This window comes from Symphalangus syndactylus, chromosome X, assembly GCF_028878055.3.
Source record: "Symphalangus syndactylus isolate Jambi chromosome X, NHGRI_mSymSyn1-v2.1_pri, whole genome shotgun sequence".
NCBI lineage: Eukaryota > Metazoa > Chordata > Mammalia > Primates > Hylobatidae > Symphalangus > Symphalangus syndactylus.
The window spans coordinates 50,181,398-50,195,119 of NC_072447.2; the positions used below are offsets into that span (position 1 = coordinate 50,181,398).

The 13,722-nt window shown below is 36.7% G+C and overlaps 1 protein-coding gene across 1 annotated transcript in view; it reads left to right on the top strand.

The window, feature by feature from the left end:
* Positions 1 to 13,722, top strand: part of CFAP47 (cilia and flagella associated protein 47) — a 455,521-nt gene that overhangs the window by 181,810 nt on the left and 259,989 nt on the right. The window contains 1 exon segment of the mRNA XM_063634578.1: positions 49 to 241. Coding sequence (XP_063490648.1) covers positions 49 to 241 — 193 coding nt within the window.

The window sequence follows — 13,722 nt, forward strand, 5'->3', positions numbered from 1 at the left end:
GCTATTTTTCCATTTGCATCTAATAAAAGTTATCTCTCCCAATTTCAGGTTTTGGTTCTATCCCGTGTAGTACCATACTGCAGCAATAATATGCCCCCAATATGTGTGCAAAATACACCAAAAGTCAATCCTTGTTTTGCATCCAGCAACATATATTCTGATTCCGAAAGAATTTCGCTTAGTTGGATGAACATAAATTATGAGAATACTCGACATGTGATATGGAAAAACTGTCACAAAGGTGAGAAGTGATTTTTTTCTTTAAACAAATTATTGCAAATTGTAGTGTGATGATGGAGAAGGAGCCATGGGTACACAATCCACTCAGAATCCATGGATTCTAGACCCCTCTCCGACATTTACTTTCTGTTCTACAAAAATGATGCCTCCTTAACATCTTCAAGATATGTTTCCTCACATATAAAATGGAAATAATAAAAGGTGCTTCTTTAACTTATTTTGAAGAATAACTGATTTTAAAAGCATATGGAGGAACTCTAGAAATGAAAGCATTAATCATTGCTGACATTTTCAACTGTATAGAGTATAAATATATAGGTGACACTACTCAAACTTAGTATATAACTAGTTGAGATCAAGTAAAATCTCCTAGAAAACATCTCACACGTCATATGAAGATCATGTTGGAAATCACTAAGAGTAATAATGCTTCATGAATTCTTTGGAGGGTAGGTCATATTAGGTATTTCACAGTGAAATAAAGTCATTTCACATTCTTGTGTTTTAGATGAATTTACATTCTAACAGAACTGTCCTTAAAATGCAGTTTTTTTTAACTGAGTCATAAGCCTCTTGTAAATCACACAGTGTGGTGCTGAGACATGTTGGTGTTCACAGATAGTACTGAGGACAGTGCACACAGTCATTGTTCCTTTAGCTTCAATTCAACTCCTTTCTTCCAAGTACATACAAACCTGTTGTGTTCAGAGTAGACTGTTTTTTAACGTGAAATAACTTTTTAATATCCCATATGCAGAATTTAATTCAAACTTTACAAGTAAGGGGAAGATTAAGAGTTCAGTTTAAAAATGCGACTTTAAATTATGATTGCCCTTAAATTGAAGGTGTTATTTTAGAAAACATTCAAGAAAACACCAAGATTGAAAGAGATATATTGATATGTTGGTATTTGAGAACAGCAAACATAGAATACTTTATTATCTTCTAATTGACATGCTGAAAATATCAAAATTTATATCTTATAAAAATGTATTTGCCCCATTAAAATACAAAACAAAGTACAAATAAATAATGCTAAGGTGAACTACACAAAAACACATAAAAATTAGTTTGATTATTGTAGAGTAACACTTTGACCAGGGTGTCATAAAATATGTGCATGTATTAAAAATTAATATGTTAATTTGTTATAAAAGTATTATGGTTCTAATTTTACAAACACAGTGGCCTATGCCAGTTAATTTCAAAGATTTTGCTGCATTTTTTCCAAATAATATATTATAGACATTTACCTCTTTGCCGTTTTTTAGCACACTGAGTCCAGTGCCTTTAAAGCCTTTGTGCTTCCTGTTCCCTTTGACTAGACTATTTTTTTACCAGATATCTTCGTGGTTCCCTTTCTCATTTCATTCAAGTCGCTGATTAAATGTCACCTTATCTGAGAAGGTTTATCAATATCTTCTCTAAAACAGGATATCCTTTAGTCCTACTCTTTCCTGCTCTATTTTTATTCTCAACAGCACTTTTTAAATATAAATGTAATTGTAAACATAAATGTATTTGTTTATCGTCTGTCTCTTCCAGTAGAATGTGACCTTCTGAATAAATGAGACAAGATTGTTCTTTGGCTAATTAGGAATGTGACCTTCTTAATTAGCCAAGGAACAATCTTGTCTCATTTATTCCCAGAGCCTAGAACTGTGCCTAACAAAATAACAGACACATACTGTCATAGCTTTGTCCTGGTATAACAGGATACCATAGACTAGGTAATTTATAAAGATCAGAAATTTATCTTTCACAGATCTAAAGGCTGAGAAGTCCAAGATTAAGGTACTGGCAGGTTCTATGTGTGATAAAGGCTGCTGTCTGTTTCCAAGATGGTGCACACTCCAAACAAGAGGAACACTGTGTCCTCATGTGGCAGAAAGCACAAAACAGATAAACTCCCTCCATCAAAGAACAATGTATTATTCGGCAGTAAAATGAAGTGAGCTATCAAGGCATGAAAAGACATGGAGTAAACTTATAGATGTATTACTAGGTAAAAGGAGCCAATTTGAAAAGGCTACATACTGTGCGATTTCAACTATATGACCTTCTGGAAAATGTAAAACCACAGAGACAGGAAAAAGATCAGTGGATACTGGGGGTTAGTGGGGAAGGAGATGAATAGGTAGAGTACACAGGACGTTTAAGGTAGTGAAACTACTCTGTTTGATATTATAATTGTGAATACATGTCATTATACATTTGTTAAAACTCATAGAATGTATAATATTAAGAGTGGGCCCTGATGTAAACTGTGAACTTTGGGTGATAATGATTTGTTAATGTAGGTTCACCAGTTGTAATAAATGCACCACCACAGTGAAAAAGGTTGATAGTGGAGGAGGAGCGTGTGTGTGTGTGTGGTAACTCTCTGTAACTTCTGATTCATTTTGCTGCAAACCTAAAAATGCTTTAAAAAACTGTCTATTTAAAAATAATTTAGTAATACATTTTTAAAGCAAAAAATAACAATTCCATTGTTAGACTCATTAAGCAATATGTCTAATAAATATGCATCCATTGCTCTGATGACCTGTACAGTATAAAAGTCCTTCAGAAAATTCATAAACTTCAGTACATTGCAATTTATGTAAAATCATTTGTGTGTTTTAGGTAATCATTGATCTAAATTTCAAGTCTTTAATAATGTTAGATACAACTCATGTTTTCTAAAATATTAATATAGCAAATATCTGTAAGCTCCGCACCAAGCTTTAAATACTGTGTGAGCACGTTGAAGGTGCTGAATAAATATGTCTTAAATAAATCAATGGCTAAATGGATGGTTATATAGATAAAGCCAAAAGAAGTTGAAAAGATGTTCAAGTATTTAAAACTAGTTGAAAAGCTGAACATCTGACAGGAACAGAGACAAGCCAACAGCTTATTATTGTATCAAATATTATACTTTTTCCCTTGAGGATATAATTAACCTATAAACAGTATTCTATACAGACTTATTTTGTGTTGATGTGCTGAGGTGCACTCTTGTCTTGGCTTTGTTCTTCTCATCTTATACATTCTCTCTTCTCCTCTGTTACTATTTTCCTTCATTTATTACCATATATAACATTCTTTCTTTTTCCCAAATTACTTTCCTCAATCTTGCTATTTACCTAAGATTCTTATTTCTATATTACCTTTTTCTTATGTCTCTTTTCTTTTCAATATCTTCCTTTACGTGCCTTACACCTCTCCTTCAATCTCTATTTATTTTTCCCTTGACCATTCAGGGAATAAACACTTGAATTTTAACTATGAGTGTTTCCAGAAGATACCACTCACTGTGGCTTCTGCTTAAAAATTACAAGTTTTTGAGCATTAGAATTGCTCAGATTCAAAGGGAGGCATTTCCTCTACCCTCTGATATACAGACACCATTTTTCCTCAGATTTCCTGTCTCACCCTTGTATGCTAGCTAAAGCATTTTGGCTTTCTTTGTGGCTCTCAAGACCCTCCTTAGCATTCTCTGTTCAAGGTCTCTTTCCTTCATCACATTGATATTTTCCTTCTTCTGTCTTTGCTCCAAACCTCCACATTTTGGCCATCTATATCCTCTTGTGGTTTTAAGTTACTCTTCCAATGCCTCCCAGATCCAATATACCTCAGACCTACCTCCTTACCTCCAGTTCTGTATATCTTACTCCTTATGAAAACCTTCATTAAAATGTCCCATAAGCACCTCAAATTTCACTGGTCAAAAATCTAGGCATCCCTCCTTCTTACATCTAATTAATCACCAACCAATAATTTATTTTGATGCTATCCACAAATTATCTTCTGAATCTACCTACTTTTTTCTAGCTCCCCTGTCACTCTTGTAATTTAGCATTTCCATCGACGTCACCCTCTCATATTTACCTCATCCAGTCCTGCCATTTGCCAATCTGTTGCTGACACAGCCATACTTGGTTCTTCATAAAACACAAATTTTAGCATCAGACTCCTGCCTAAAATCCTTTAATGGTATTTTATTCACTTCAATATCTACCATACCTTATAACTATAACTCTTTACATTCACTTTTGCACATTATACTTCAGCGCTGTAAACTATTGATTGGCTGCTGCTTCCTTTTTTTTTTTTTCTTTTTTTTACTTTTAAGTTCATGGGTACGTGTTCAGGTTTGTTATATAGGTAAACTCATGTCATGGGGGTTTGTTGTATAGATTATTTCATCATCCAGGTATTAAGCCTAGTATCCATTAGTTATTTCTTCTAATGCTCTCCCTCCTCCCATCCTCCACCCTGCTGTAGGCTCCAGTGTCTGCTGTTCCCCTCTGTGTGTCCATGTGTTCTCATCGTTTAGCTCCCACTTTAAAGTGAGAACATGCCATATTTGTTCCTTCATTAGTTTGCTAAGGTTAATGGCCTCCAGTTCCATCCATGTTCCTGCAAAGGACATGATCTCATTCTTTCTTCTGGCTGCATATTATTCCATGGTGTGTATGTGCCATGTATTGTTTATGCAGTCTACCATTGATGGGCATGTAGGTTGATTGCATGTCGTTGCTATTGTGAACAGTGCAGCAGTGAATATATACCTGCATGTGTCTTTATGATAGGACAAATTATATTCCTTGAGCATATACCCAATAATGAGATTGCTGGGTTGAATGATAGTTCCATTTTTAGGTCTTTGGGGAATCGCCACACTGTCTTCCACAATGGTTGAACTAATTTACATTCCCAGCGACAGTTTATAAGTATACCTTTTTCTCTGCAACCTCTCCAGCCCGTTACTTTTCGACTTTATTTTTTTATTTTTATTTTTTTTGAGATGGAGTCTAGCTCTGTCGCCAGGCTGGAGTGCAGTGGCACAATCTTGGCTCACTGCAACCTCCACCTCCTGGGTTCAAACGATTCTCCTGCCTCAACCTCCTGAGTAGCTGGGATTACAGGCACGTGCTGCCACGCCCAGCTAATTTTTGTATTTTTAGTAGAGATGGGGTTTTACCATGTTGGCCAGGATGGTCTCGATCTCCTGACCTCGTGATCCACCCACATCGGCCTCCCAAAGTGCTGGGATTGCAGGCCTGAGCCACCGCCCCCGGCCTACTTTTTGACTTTTTAATAAGAGCCATTCTGACTGGTGTGAGATGGTATTGCACTGTGGTCTTTATTTGCATTTCTCTAATGATCAGTGATGTTAAGCTTTTATTCATATGCTTCTAGGCTGCATGTATGTCTTTTGAAAAGTGTCTGTTCATGTCCTTTGCCTACTTTTTAATGGGTTATTTCTTTTTGGCTTGTAAATTTGTTTAAGTTCCTTATAGATGACCTTATATTCCTTATATTTGACCTTTGTCAGGTGCATAGATTGCAAAACTTTTCTCCCATTCTGTAGGCTGTCTGTTTACTCTGTTGGTAGTTTCTTTTGCTGTGCAAAAGCTTATTAGCTTAAACAGATCCCATTTGTCAATTTTTTCTTTGATTGCAATTGCTTTTGGTGTCTTTGTCATGAAATTTTTTCTCATTTCTACATGAAGAATGGTAGTGCCAAAGTTGTCCTCCAGCGTTTTTATACTTTTGGGTTTTACGTTTAACTTTTTAATACAATTTGGATTAATTTTTGTATATAGTGTAAGGAAGGGGTCCAGTTTCAATCTTCTGCATATGGTTAGCCAGTTATTCTGTCAGTATTTATTGAATGGGGAGTCCTTTCCCCATTGCTTGTTTTTGTCAATTTTGTCAAAGATCAGAGAGTTGTAGGTGTGCGACCTTATGTCTGAGCTCTATTCTGTTCTATTGGTTTATGTGTCTGTTTTTGTACCAGTCATCCCCTTTTTGTTACTGTAGCCCCTTTGTATGGTTTGAAGTTGGATACAGTGAAGCCTCCAGCTTTGTTCTTTTTGTTTAGGATTGCCTTGGCAATTTGGGCTCTTTTTTGGTTCCACGTGAATTTTAAAATAGTTATTTCTAGTTCTGTGAAGAATGTCATTGGTAGTTTTATAGAAATAGCTTTGAATGTATAAATTGCTTTGGGCCATATGGCCATTTTAACAATATTGATTCTACCTATCCATGAGCGTGGAATGATTCTTCCATTTGTTGGTGTCATCTCTGATTTCTTTGAGCAGTGTTTTGTATTTCTCCTTGTAGAGATCTTTCACCTTCCTTGTTATTCCTAGGTGTTTTATACTTTTTGTGACAATTGTGAATGTGATTACATTCCTGATTTGGCTCTTGCTTGACTGTTGTTGGTGTTTAGAAATGTTAGCGATTTTTCTGTATGTTCCTTTTGTGTCTTGAGACTTTGCTGAAGTTGTTTATCAGCATAAGGAGTTTTTGGGTTGAGACTAAGGAGTTTTTTACATATAGAATCGTGTTGTCTGGAAACAGGAAAGATTTGACTTCCTTTCCTCCTATTTGGATATCCTTTATTTCTTTCTCTTACCCAGTTGCTCTGGCCAGGACTTCCAATACTATGTTGAATAGGACTAGTGAGAGGGCACACTTGTTTTGTGCTGGTTTTCAAAAGGAATACTTCCACCTTTGCCCATTCAGTATGATATTGGCTGTGGGTTTAATGTAGAGAGCTCTTACTATTTTGAGGTATGTTCCTTCAATACCCAGTTTATTGAGAGTTTTTGACATGAAGTCGTGTTGAGTTTTATTGAAAGCCATTTCTGCATCTATTAAGATAATCATGCACTTTTTCTATTTGGTTCTGTTTATGTGATGAATCACATATTTTTATTTGCATACATTGAATTAACCTTATGTTGCAGGGATAAAGACTTCTTGATCATGGTAGATTAGCTTTTTGACATGCTGCTGAATTCAGTTTGCCAGTATTTTGTTGAGGATTCTTGCACTGATGTTCATCAAGGATATTGGCCTGAAGATTTCATTTTTTTGTTGTTGTTGTGTCTCTGCCAGGCTTGGTATCAGGATGATGCTGGACTCATAGAATGAGTTAGGGAGGAGAGCTTCCTTCTCAGTTTTGGGGAATAAGTTCAGTAGAAATGATACCAGCTCTTATTCGTACATCTGGTAGAATTTGGCTGTGAATCCATTTGGTCCTGGACTTTTTGTGGCTGGTAGGCTATTTATTTCTGATTCAGTTTTGGAGCTCATTATTGGTTTGCTCAGGGATTCAATTTCTTCCTAGCTCAGTCTTTGGAGGGTGTCTGTGTCCAGGAATTTATCCATGTATTCTAGATTTTCTAGTTTATGTGCTTAGAGATGTTCATAATATTCTCTGATAATTGTTTGTATTTCTATGGGGTGACTGGTACCCTTCGTAATTTCTAATTGTGTTTATTCAGATCTTCTCTCTTGTCTTCTTTATTATTCTAGCTAATGGTCTATTTCATTTTTTTTTCACAAGCTCAACTCCTGGATTTGTTCATCTTTTGAATGGTTTTTCATGCCTCAATCTCCTTCCTTCAGTTCAGTTCTGATTTTGGTTATTTCTTGTCTTCTGATAGTTTTGGGTTTTGTTTGCCCTTGTCTCTCTAGTACTTTTAATTGTCATGTTAGGTGGTTAAATCAAGATGTTTCTAACTTTTCATGTGGGCATTTAGTGCTATAAATTTTCTTTTTAACATTGCCTTAAATGTTTCCCAGAGATTCTGGTATGTTGCATCTTTTTTCTCATTAGTTTCAAAGGACTTCTTGATTTCTGCCTTAATTTCATTATTCACCCAAAAGTTATTCAGGATCAGGTTATTCAATTTCTTTTTTTTTTTTTTTTTTTTTTGAGACAGAGTCTCGCTCTGTCGCTGAGGCTGGAGTGCAGTGGCGCAATCTCGGCTCACTGCAAGCTCCGCCTCCCGGGTTCACGCCATTCTCCTGCCTCAGCCTCTCCGAGTAGCTAGGACTACAGGTGCCCGCCACCATGCCCGGCTAATTTTTTGTATTTTTAGTAGAGACAGGGTTTCACCGCGGTCTCGATCTCCTGACCTCGTGATCCGCCCACCTCGGCCTCCCAAAGTGCTGGGATTACAAGCGTGAGCCACCGCGCCTGGCCGAGGTTATTCAATTTCTATGTAATTATATGGTTTTGAGTGAATTTTTTAGTCTTGATTTCTAATTTTATTACTCTGTGGTCCAAGAAGTGGTTGTTATGATTTCAGCTATTTTGCACTTGCTGAAGCGTGTTTTGTGTCCAATTATGTGATCAATTTTAGAGTATGTGTCATATGGCAATTAGAAGAATGTATACCCTGTTGCTTTTGGGTGGATAGTTCTGGAGATGTCTGTCAGGTTCATTTGATCCAGTGCTGAGTTCAGGTCCTGAATATCTTTGTTAATCTTCTGTCTTGATGATCTGTTTAATACTATTAGTAAGTTGTTAACATCTCCCCACTATTATTGTGTGGGAGTTTGTCTTTTTGAAGGTCTCTAAGAACTTGCTTTATTAATCTAGGTGCTCCTGTGTTGGGTGTATAGTAATTTAGGATATTTAGGCATTCTTGTTGAATTGAACCCTTTACCATTATGTAATGCCCTTCCTTGTCTCTTTTGATCTGCTTTGGTTTTGTCTGATATGTAGATTGCAACCCCTACTTTTATTTTTGTTTTCCATTTGCTTGGTAGATTTTTCTCCATCCATGTATTTTGAGACTATGGGTGTCATTGCATATGAGATGAGTCTCTTCATGACAGTATACCAATGGGTCTTGGTTCTTTATCCAGCTTGCCACTCTGTGCCTTTTAATTGGGGCATATAGCCCTCTTATATTCAAGGTTAGTATTGATATGTGTGGCTTTGATCTTGTCATCATGATGTTAGCTGGTTATTATGCAGACTTGTTTGTGTGGTTGGTTTATAGTGTCACTGGTCTGTGTACTTACATGTGCTTTTGTAATGGCTGGTAAAGGTCTTTTCTTTCTATATTTAGTGCTTCTTTCAGGAGCTCTTGTAAGGCAGGTCTGGTGGTAACAAATTCCAACATTTGCTTGTCTGAATAGGATCTTATTTCTCCTTTGCTTATAAAGTTAATTTGGCCAGATATGAAATCCTGGGTTAGAATTTCTTCTCTTTATGAATATTGAATATTGGCCCCCAATCTTTTCTGGTTTGTAGGGTTTCTGCTGAGATGTCTGTGGTTAGTGTAATGGGCTTCCCTCTGTAGGTGACCTGACCTTTCTCACTAGCTGCCTTTAACAATTTTTCTTTCATTTTGACCTTGGAGAATCTGATAATTATGTGTCTTGTGGATTATCTTCTTGTGAAGTACCTTACTGAAGTTCTCTGCATTTCCTAAATTTGAATGTTGGCCTCTCTAGCTAGGTTGGAGAAGTTCTCGTAGATGATACCCTGAAATATGTTTTCCAAGTTGTTTACATTCTCCCTGTCTCTTTCAGGGACACCAGTGAATCATAGATTTGGTCTTTTTATATAATCTCATATTTCTTGGATGTTTTGTTCCTTCCTTTAAATATGTTTTTCTCTATTCTTGTCTGTCTTTTTTTTTTTTTTTTGGAATCTCACTCTGTCGCCCAGGCTGGAATGCAGTGGCATGATCTTGGCTCACTGCAAGCTCGACCTCCTGGGTTCACACCATTCTCCTGCCTCAGACTCCTGTGTAGCTGGGACTACAGGCGCCCACCACCACGCCCAGCTAATTTTTTTTGTATTTTTAGTAGAGATGGGGTTTCACCGCATTAGCGAGGATGGTCTCAATCTCCTGACCTCGTGATCTGCCCGCCTTGGCCTCCCAAGTCTGACTGTCTTAGTTCAGAAAGCCAGTCTTCAAGCTCTGAGATTTTCTTTACAGCACTGTCTATTCTGCTATTAATACTTGTGACTGCATTATGAAATTTTTGTAGTATGTTTTTAATCTCTATGACGTCGATTACATTCTTTTCTATACTGGCTATTTTGTCAGTCAGCTCCTGTATTATTTTATTATGAGTCCTAGTTTCCTTGGATTGTGTTTCAACATACTCCTGCATCTCCATGATCCTTATTCCTATCCATCTCTGAATTCTATTTCTGTCATTTCAGCCAACTCAGCCTGGTTCATAATCCTTGAGAAGTGATGCAGTAGTTTGGGGAAAGAAGGCACTCCGGCTTTTTGAGTTGTCAGAGTTCATGAACTGGTTCTTTCAAATTTTTGTGGGCTGATGTTTCTTCAGCCTTTAGAGTTGCTCACCTTTGGGTGTTTTTTCTTTTCTCTTTTATCTTATTTTATGACCTTGAGGGTTTGATTGTGGTATAAGGTGGATTCAGCTGACTGGCTTCATTTCTGGAAGATTTTAGAAGGCCAGCGCTCAGCTCTCTACTCCTAGACTGCGTGTTCTAACTCTGGGGAATTTGTGTCAGGCCCTGACTTTGTTCTCTGGCTCCTCGAGTTTAGGAATGGACTGCACTGGGTGGGAGTGGAGGGTGAGGTGCTCCCAGACTGCTGGTCACTACACTCTGGTGAGTAGTGTCGGCCAAAGCCTTTCATAGTGCAGTGGCAACAGGATCCTTCCTAATTTATACATGCCAGCAGCAGCACGATGGGGTGCATGCACATCAACTGCATTAGGGTGCTAGTGGGTGCTGGGATTCCTGCCTCCATGTAGGTGTTCACTCCAGTGGTGGAGGCAACTTGGCTTTGGAGTGCAAGGAGGCCCCTACTGGTGACTCTGTCTGCTTCTTTCTGCATTTAAATTTCATAGTACTTTTTGCTTTGTCTGGAATCTCTTTTCAGTGTCTCTTTATCCTCACAATTCAAGTCTCATTATAGATGTCAGCTCTTCTAGGAGACCTTCCCACAATCTCCCCAAGACTAGATGGAATACATCTTCCTTGTCTTGTAACATACTTTATGTAAGCTTATTAAAGTGTTTGTCATATGGTTTTCACATTTGTTTCTACTTGTTTCCCTCTCCCATAAGAATTTAAGTCCTTTATTGCAGAGGTTTTTCTAGTTTCTTATTAGCAAAAATAAAAAATCATAATCACAAAAATATTGAATATTTACTAAGTGGTTCTATGGTAAGCTCTTTACTCATATTATTTATCACAACACTTGGAACATTATTGTCAAATAAACATCTGTAGAGAGTTTTTATTTCTAATGTTAAAAATATTTATGAGGATAATAAAAATCAAACAAGTCAATATTGTTTGGCAAGGTACTGCACCACCACTGTGTCTGTGATGATAAGTTATTGTATTAAAATTTGACATAATATGTACTATGCTAATCAAGCACTAGGACCTTCCAGAGATTCAGACAGGTGAAACTGGAGGGTGGCCTGACCATTATGAACTTTATCATTTATTTATTTTGAAGTTTCCTGTGTATGGAGGGAGGAACAGGATACAATTATGGACAAAATTAGATTTTTTTAAAAGCTGATATTTAAACTATGGATTTATATATGAAAATAGCTAACAGATATAAAATTGGAATGTTTATTATCTTTACTAGAGCCATTTCCATAGCATCCCTGTGCACTGAAAATACATCTCTCCTCACAAAAATTGATTCATCACAGGTATTTCAGAAGAATAACTGCATCTAATATGACATAAATCTGTAGTTTTTCATCTGGAGATAAAGAGCAAATAACTCTCAACTCTCAACTTTTCTTTATAGTTTGAATAAATCAACCCATCTCTTTCTCTCTCCCTTTCTCTCTCTTATCAAGTTATTTGTTTTGAAATAGACCAAGTAGTACGTTAGACATTTTTTCACACTGTAACTGTTGCAATTTCTTTTTTGAGTTAAATTTAATTTTATTTTAGATTCAGAGGGGACACGTGCATTTTTGTGACATGGATATATTGCCTACCAGTGGGGATTGGGCTTCTGGTGTGCTCATTACCCAAATAGTGAACATTGTATCCAATAGGTAATTTTTCAATCCTTGACCTCCTCCCACTCTCAACCCTTTTTGAGTGTCCAGTGTCTGTTATCTCTGTCTTTATATCCATGTGTACCCATTGTTTAGCTCCCACTACAAGTGAGAACACGTGGTATTTGGTTTTCTGTTTCTGTTTCTAAGTTAGTTCACTTAGCATAATGGCCTCCAGCTCCATCCACATTCCTGCAAAGGACATGATTTCATTCTTTTTATTGCTGGGTGTGGTTCAAATTTCAATATACATTTCCTTACAATACATTTAAATATATAATAGTTAACGAGCTTAGGTGTTTTGGTGAGATGCCAGTTGGGCATACCAAGAATAAGTCAGAGAATAAACTGATTAGCTAGTTCAGAATTTTTTGTTTAGTGGACATTTTAAAGCACAGTGGAATAGCATTAAATTAGCCTTTTTCTTATTTTTAGTTTTCGTGAGTGCACAGTAGGTGTATATATTTATCGGTTACATAAGATATTTTGATACAGGCATGCAATGTGTGTTAATTACATAATGGGGTATCCATCACCTCAAGCATTTATCCATTGTGTTACAAACAATCCAATTATATTCTTAGAGTTATTTCTAAATGTACAACTAAATTATTTTTTACTATAGTCACCCTGTTGTGCTAGTAAATACTAGGCCTTATTAATTTTTTCTAACTATTTTTGTACCCATTAACACTCCCCACTTCCCTCCCACTCCTCCACTACTCTCCCTAGCCTCTGGTAACCATCCTTATACTCTATAGTTCCATGAGTTCATTTGCAACTCCCACACATAACTGAGAACATGCAAAGTCTGTCTTTCTGTGCCTGGCTTATTTCACTTAACATAATGACCTCCAGTTCCATCCATGTTTTAGTAAATCACAAGACTTTGTTCTTTTTATGACTGAATGGTTCTCCATTGTGTATATGTATCACATTTTCTTCATTCATCTCTTGATGAGCACTTAATTTGCTTCCAAATCTTGGCTATTGCAAACAGAGCTAAAACACACATGGGAGTGCGGATATCTCTTTGATATGTTGGTTTTCTTTCTTTTGGGTATATGTCCAGCAGTGGGATTGCTGGATCATATGGTAGCTCAGTATTTAGGGTTTTAATGAACTTCCAAACTGTTCTCCATAGTGATTGTACTAATTTATGTTCCCACCAACAGCGTAGGTGGATTTCCTTTACTCCACGTCCTCGCCAGCATTTGTTACAGTCTGACTTTTGGATAAAAGCCATTTTAACTGGGGTGAGATGATATCTCATAGTTTTGATTTGCATTTCTCTGATGATCAGTGATATTGAACACATTTTCATATGCCTGTTTGCCATTTGTATGCTTTCTTTTGAGAAATGCCTATTCAAACCTTTTGCCCATTTTTTGATTGGATTATTCCATTTTTCTTATAGAGTTGTTTGAGCTTCTTATATATTCTGGTTATTAATCCCTTAACAGATGGGTACTTCTCAAACCTTTTCTCTCATCCTGTGGGTTGTCTCTTCACTTTGTGAATTATTTTCTTTGCTGTGCAGAAGCTTTTTTACTTAATATGATTCTGTTTGTCCATTATGCTTTGGTTGCCTGTGATTGTGGGGTATTAATAAAGAAATTTTGACACAGATCAGCATTCTGCAGAGTTTTCCTTAAGTTTTTTCGTAGT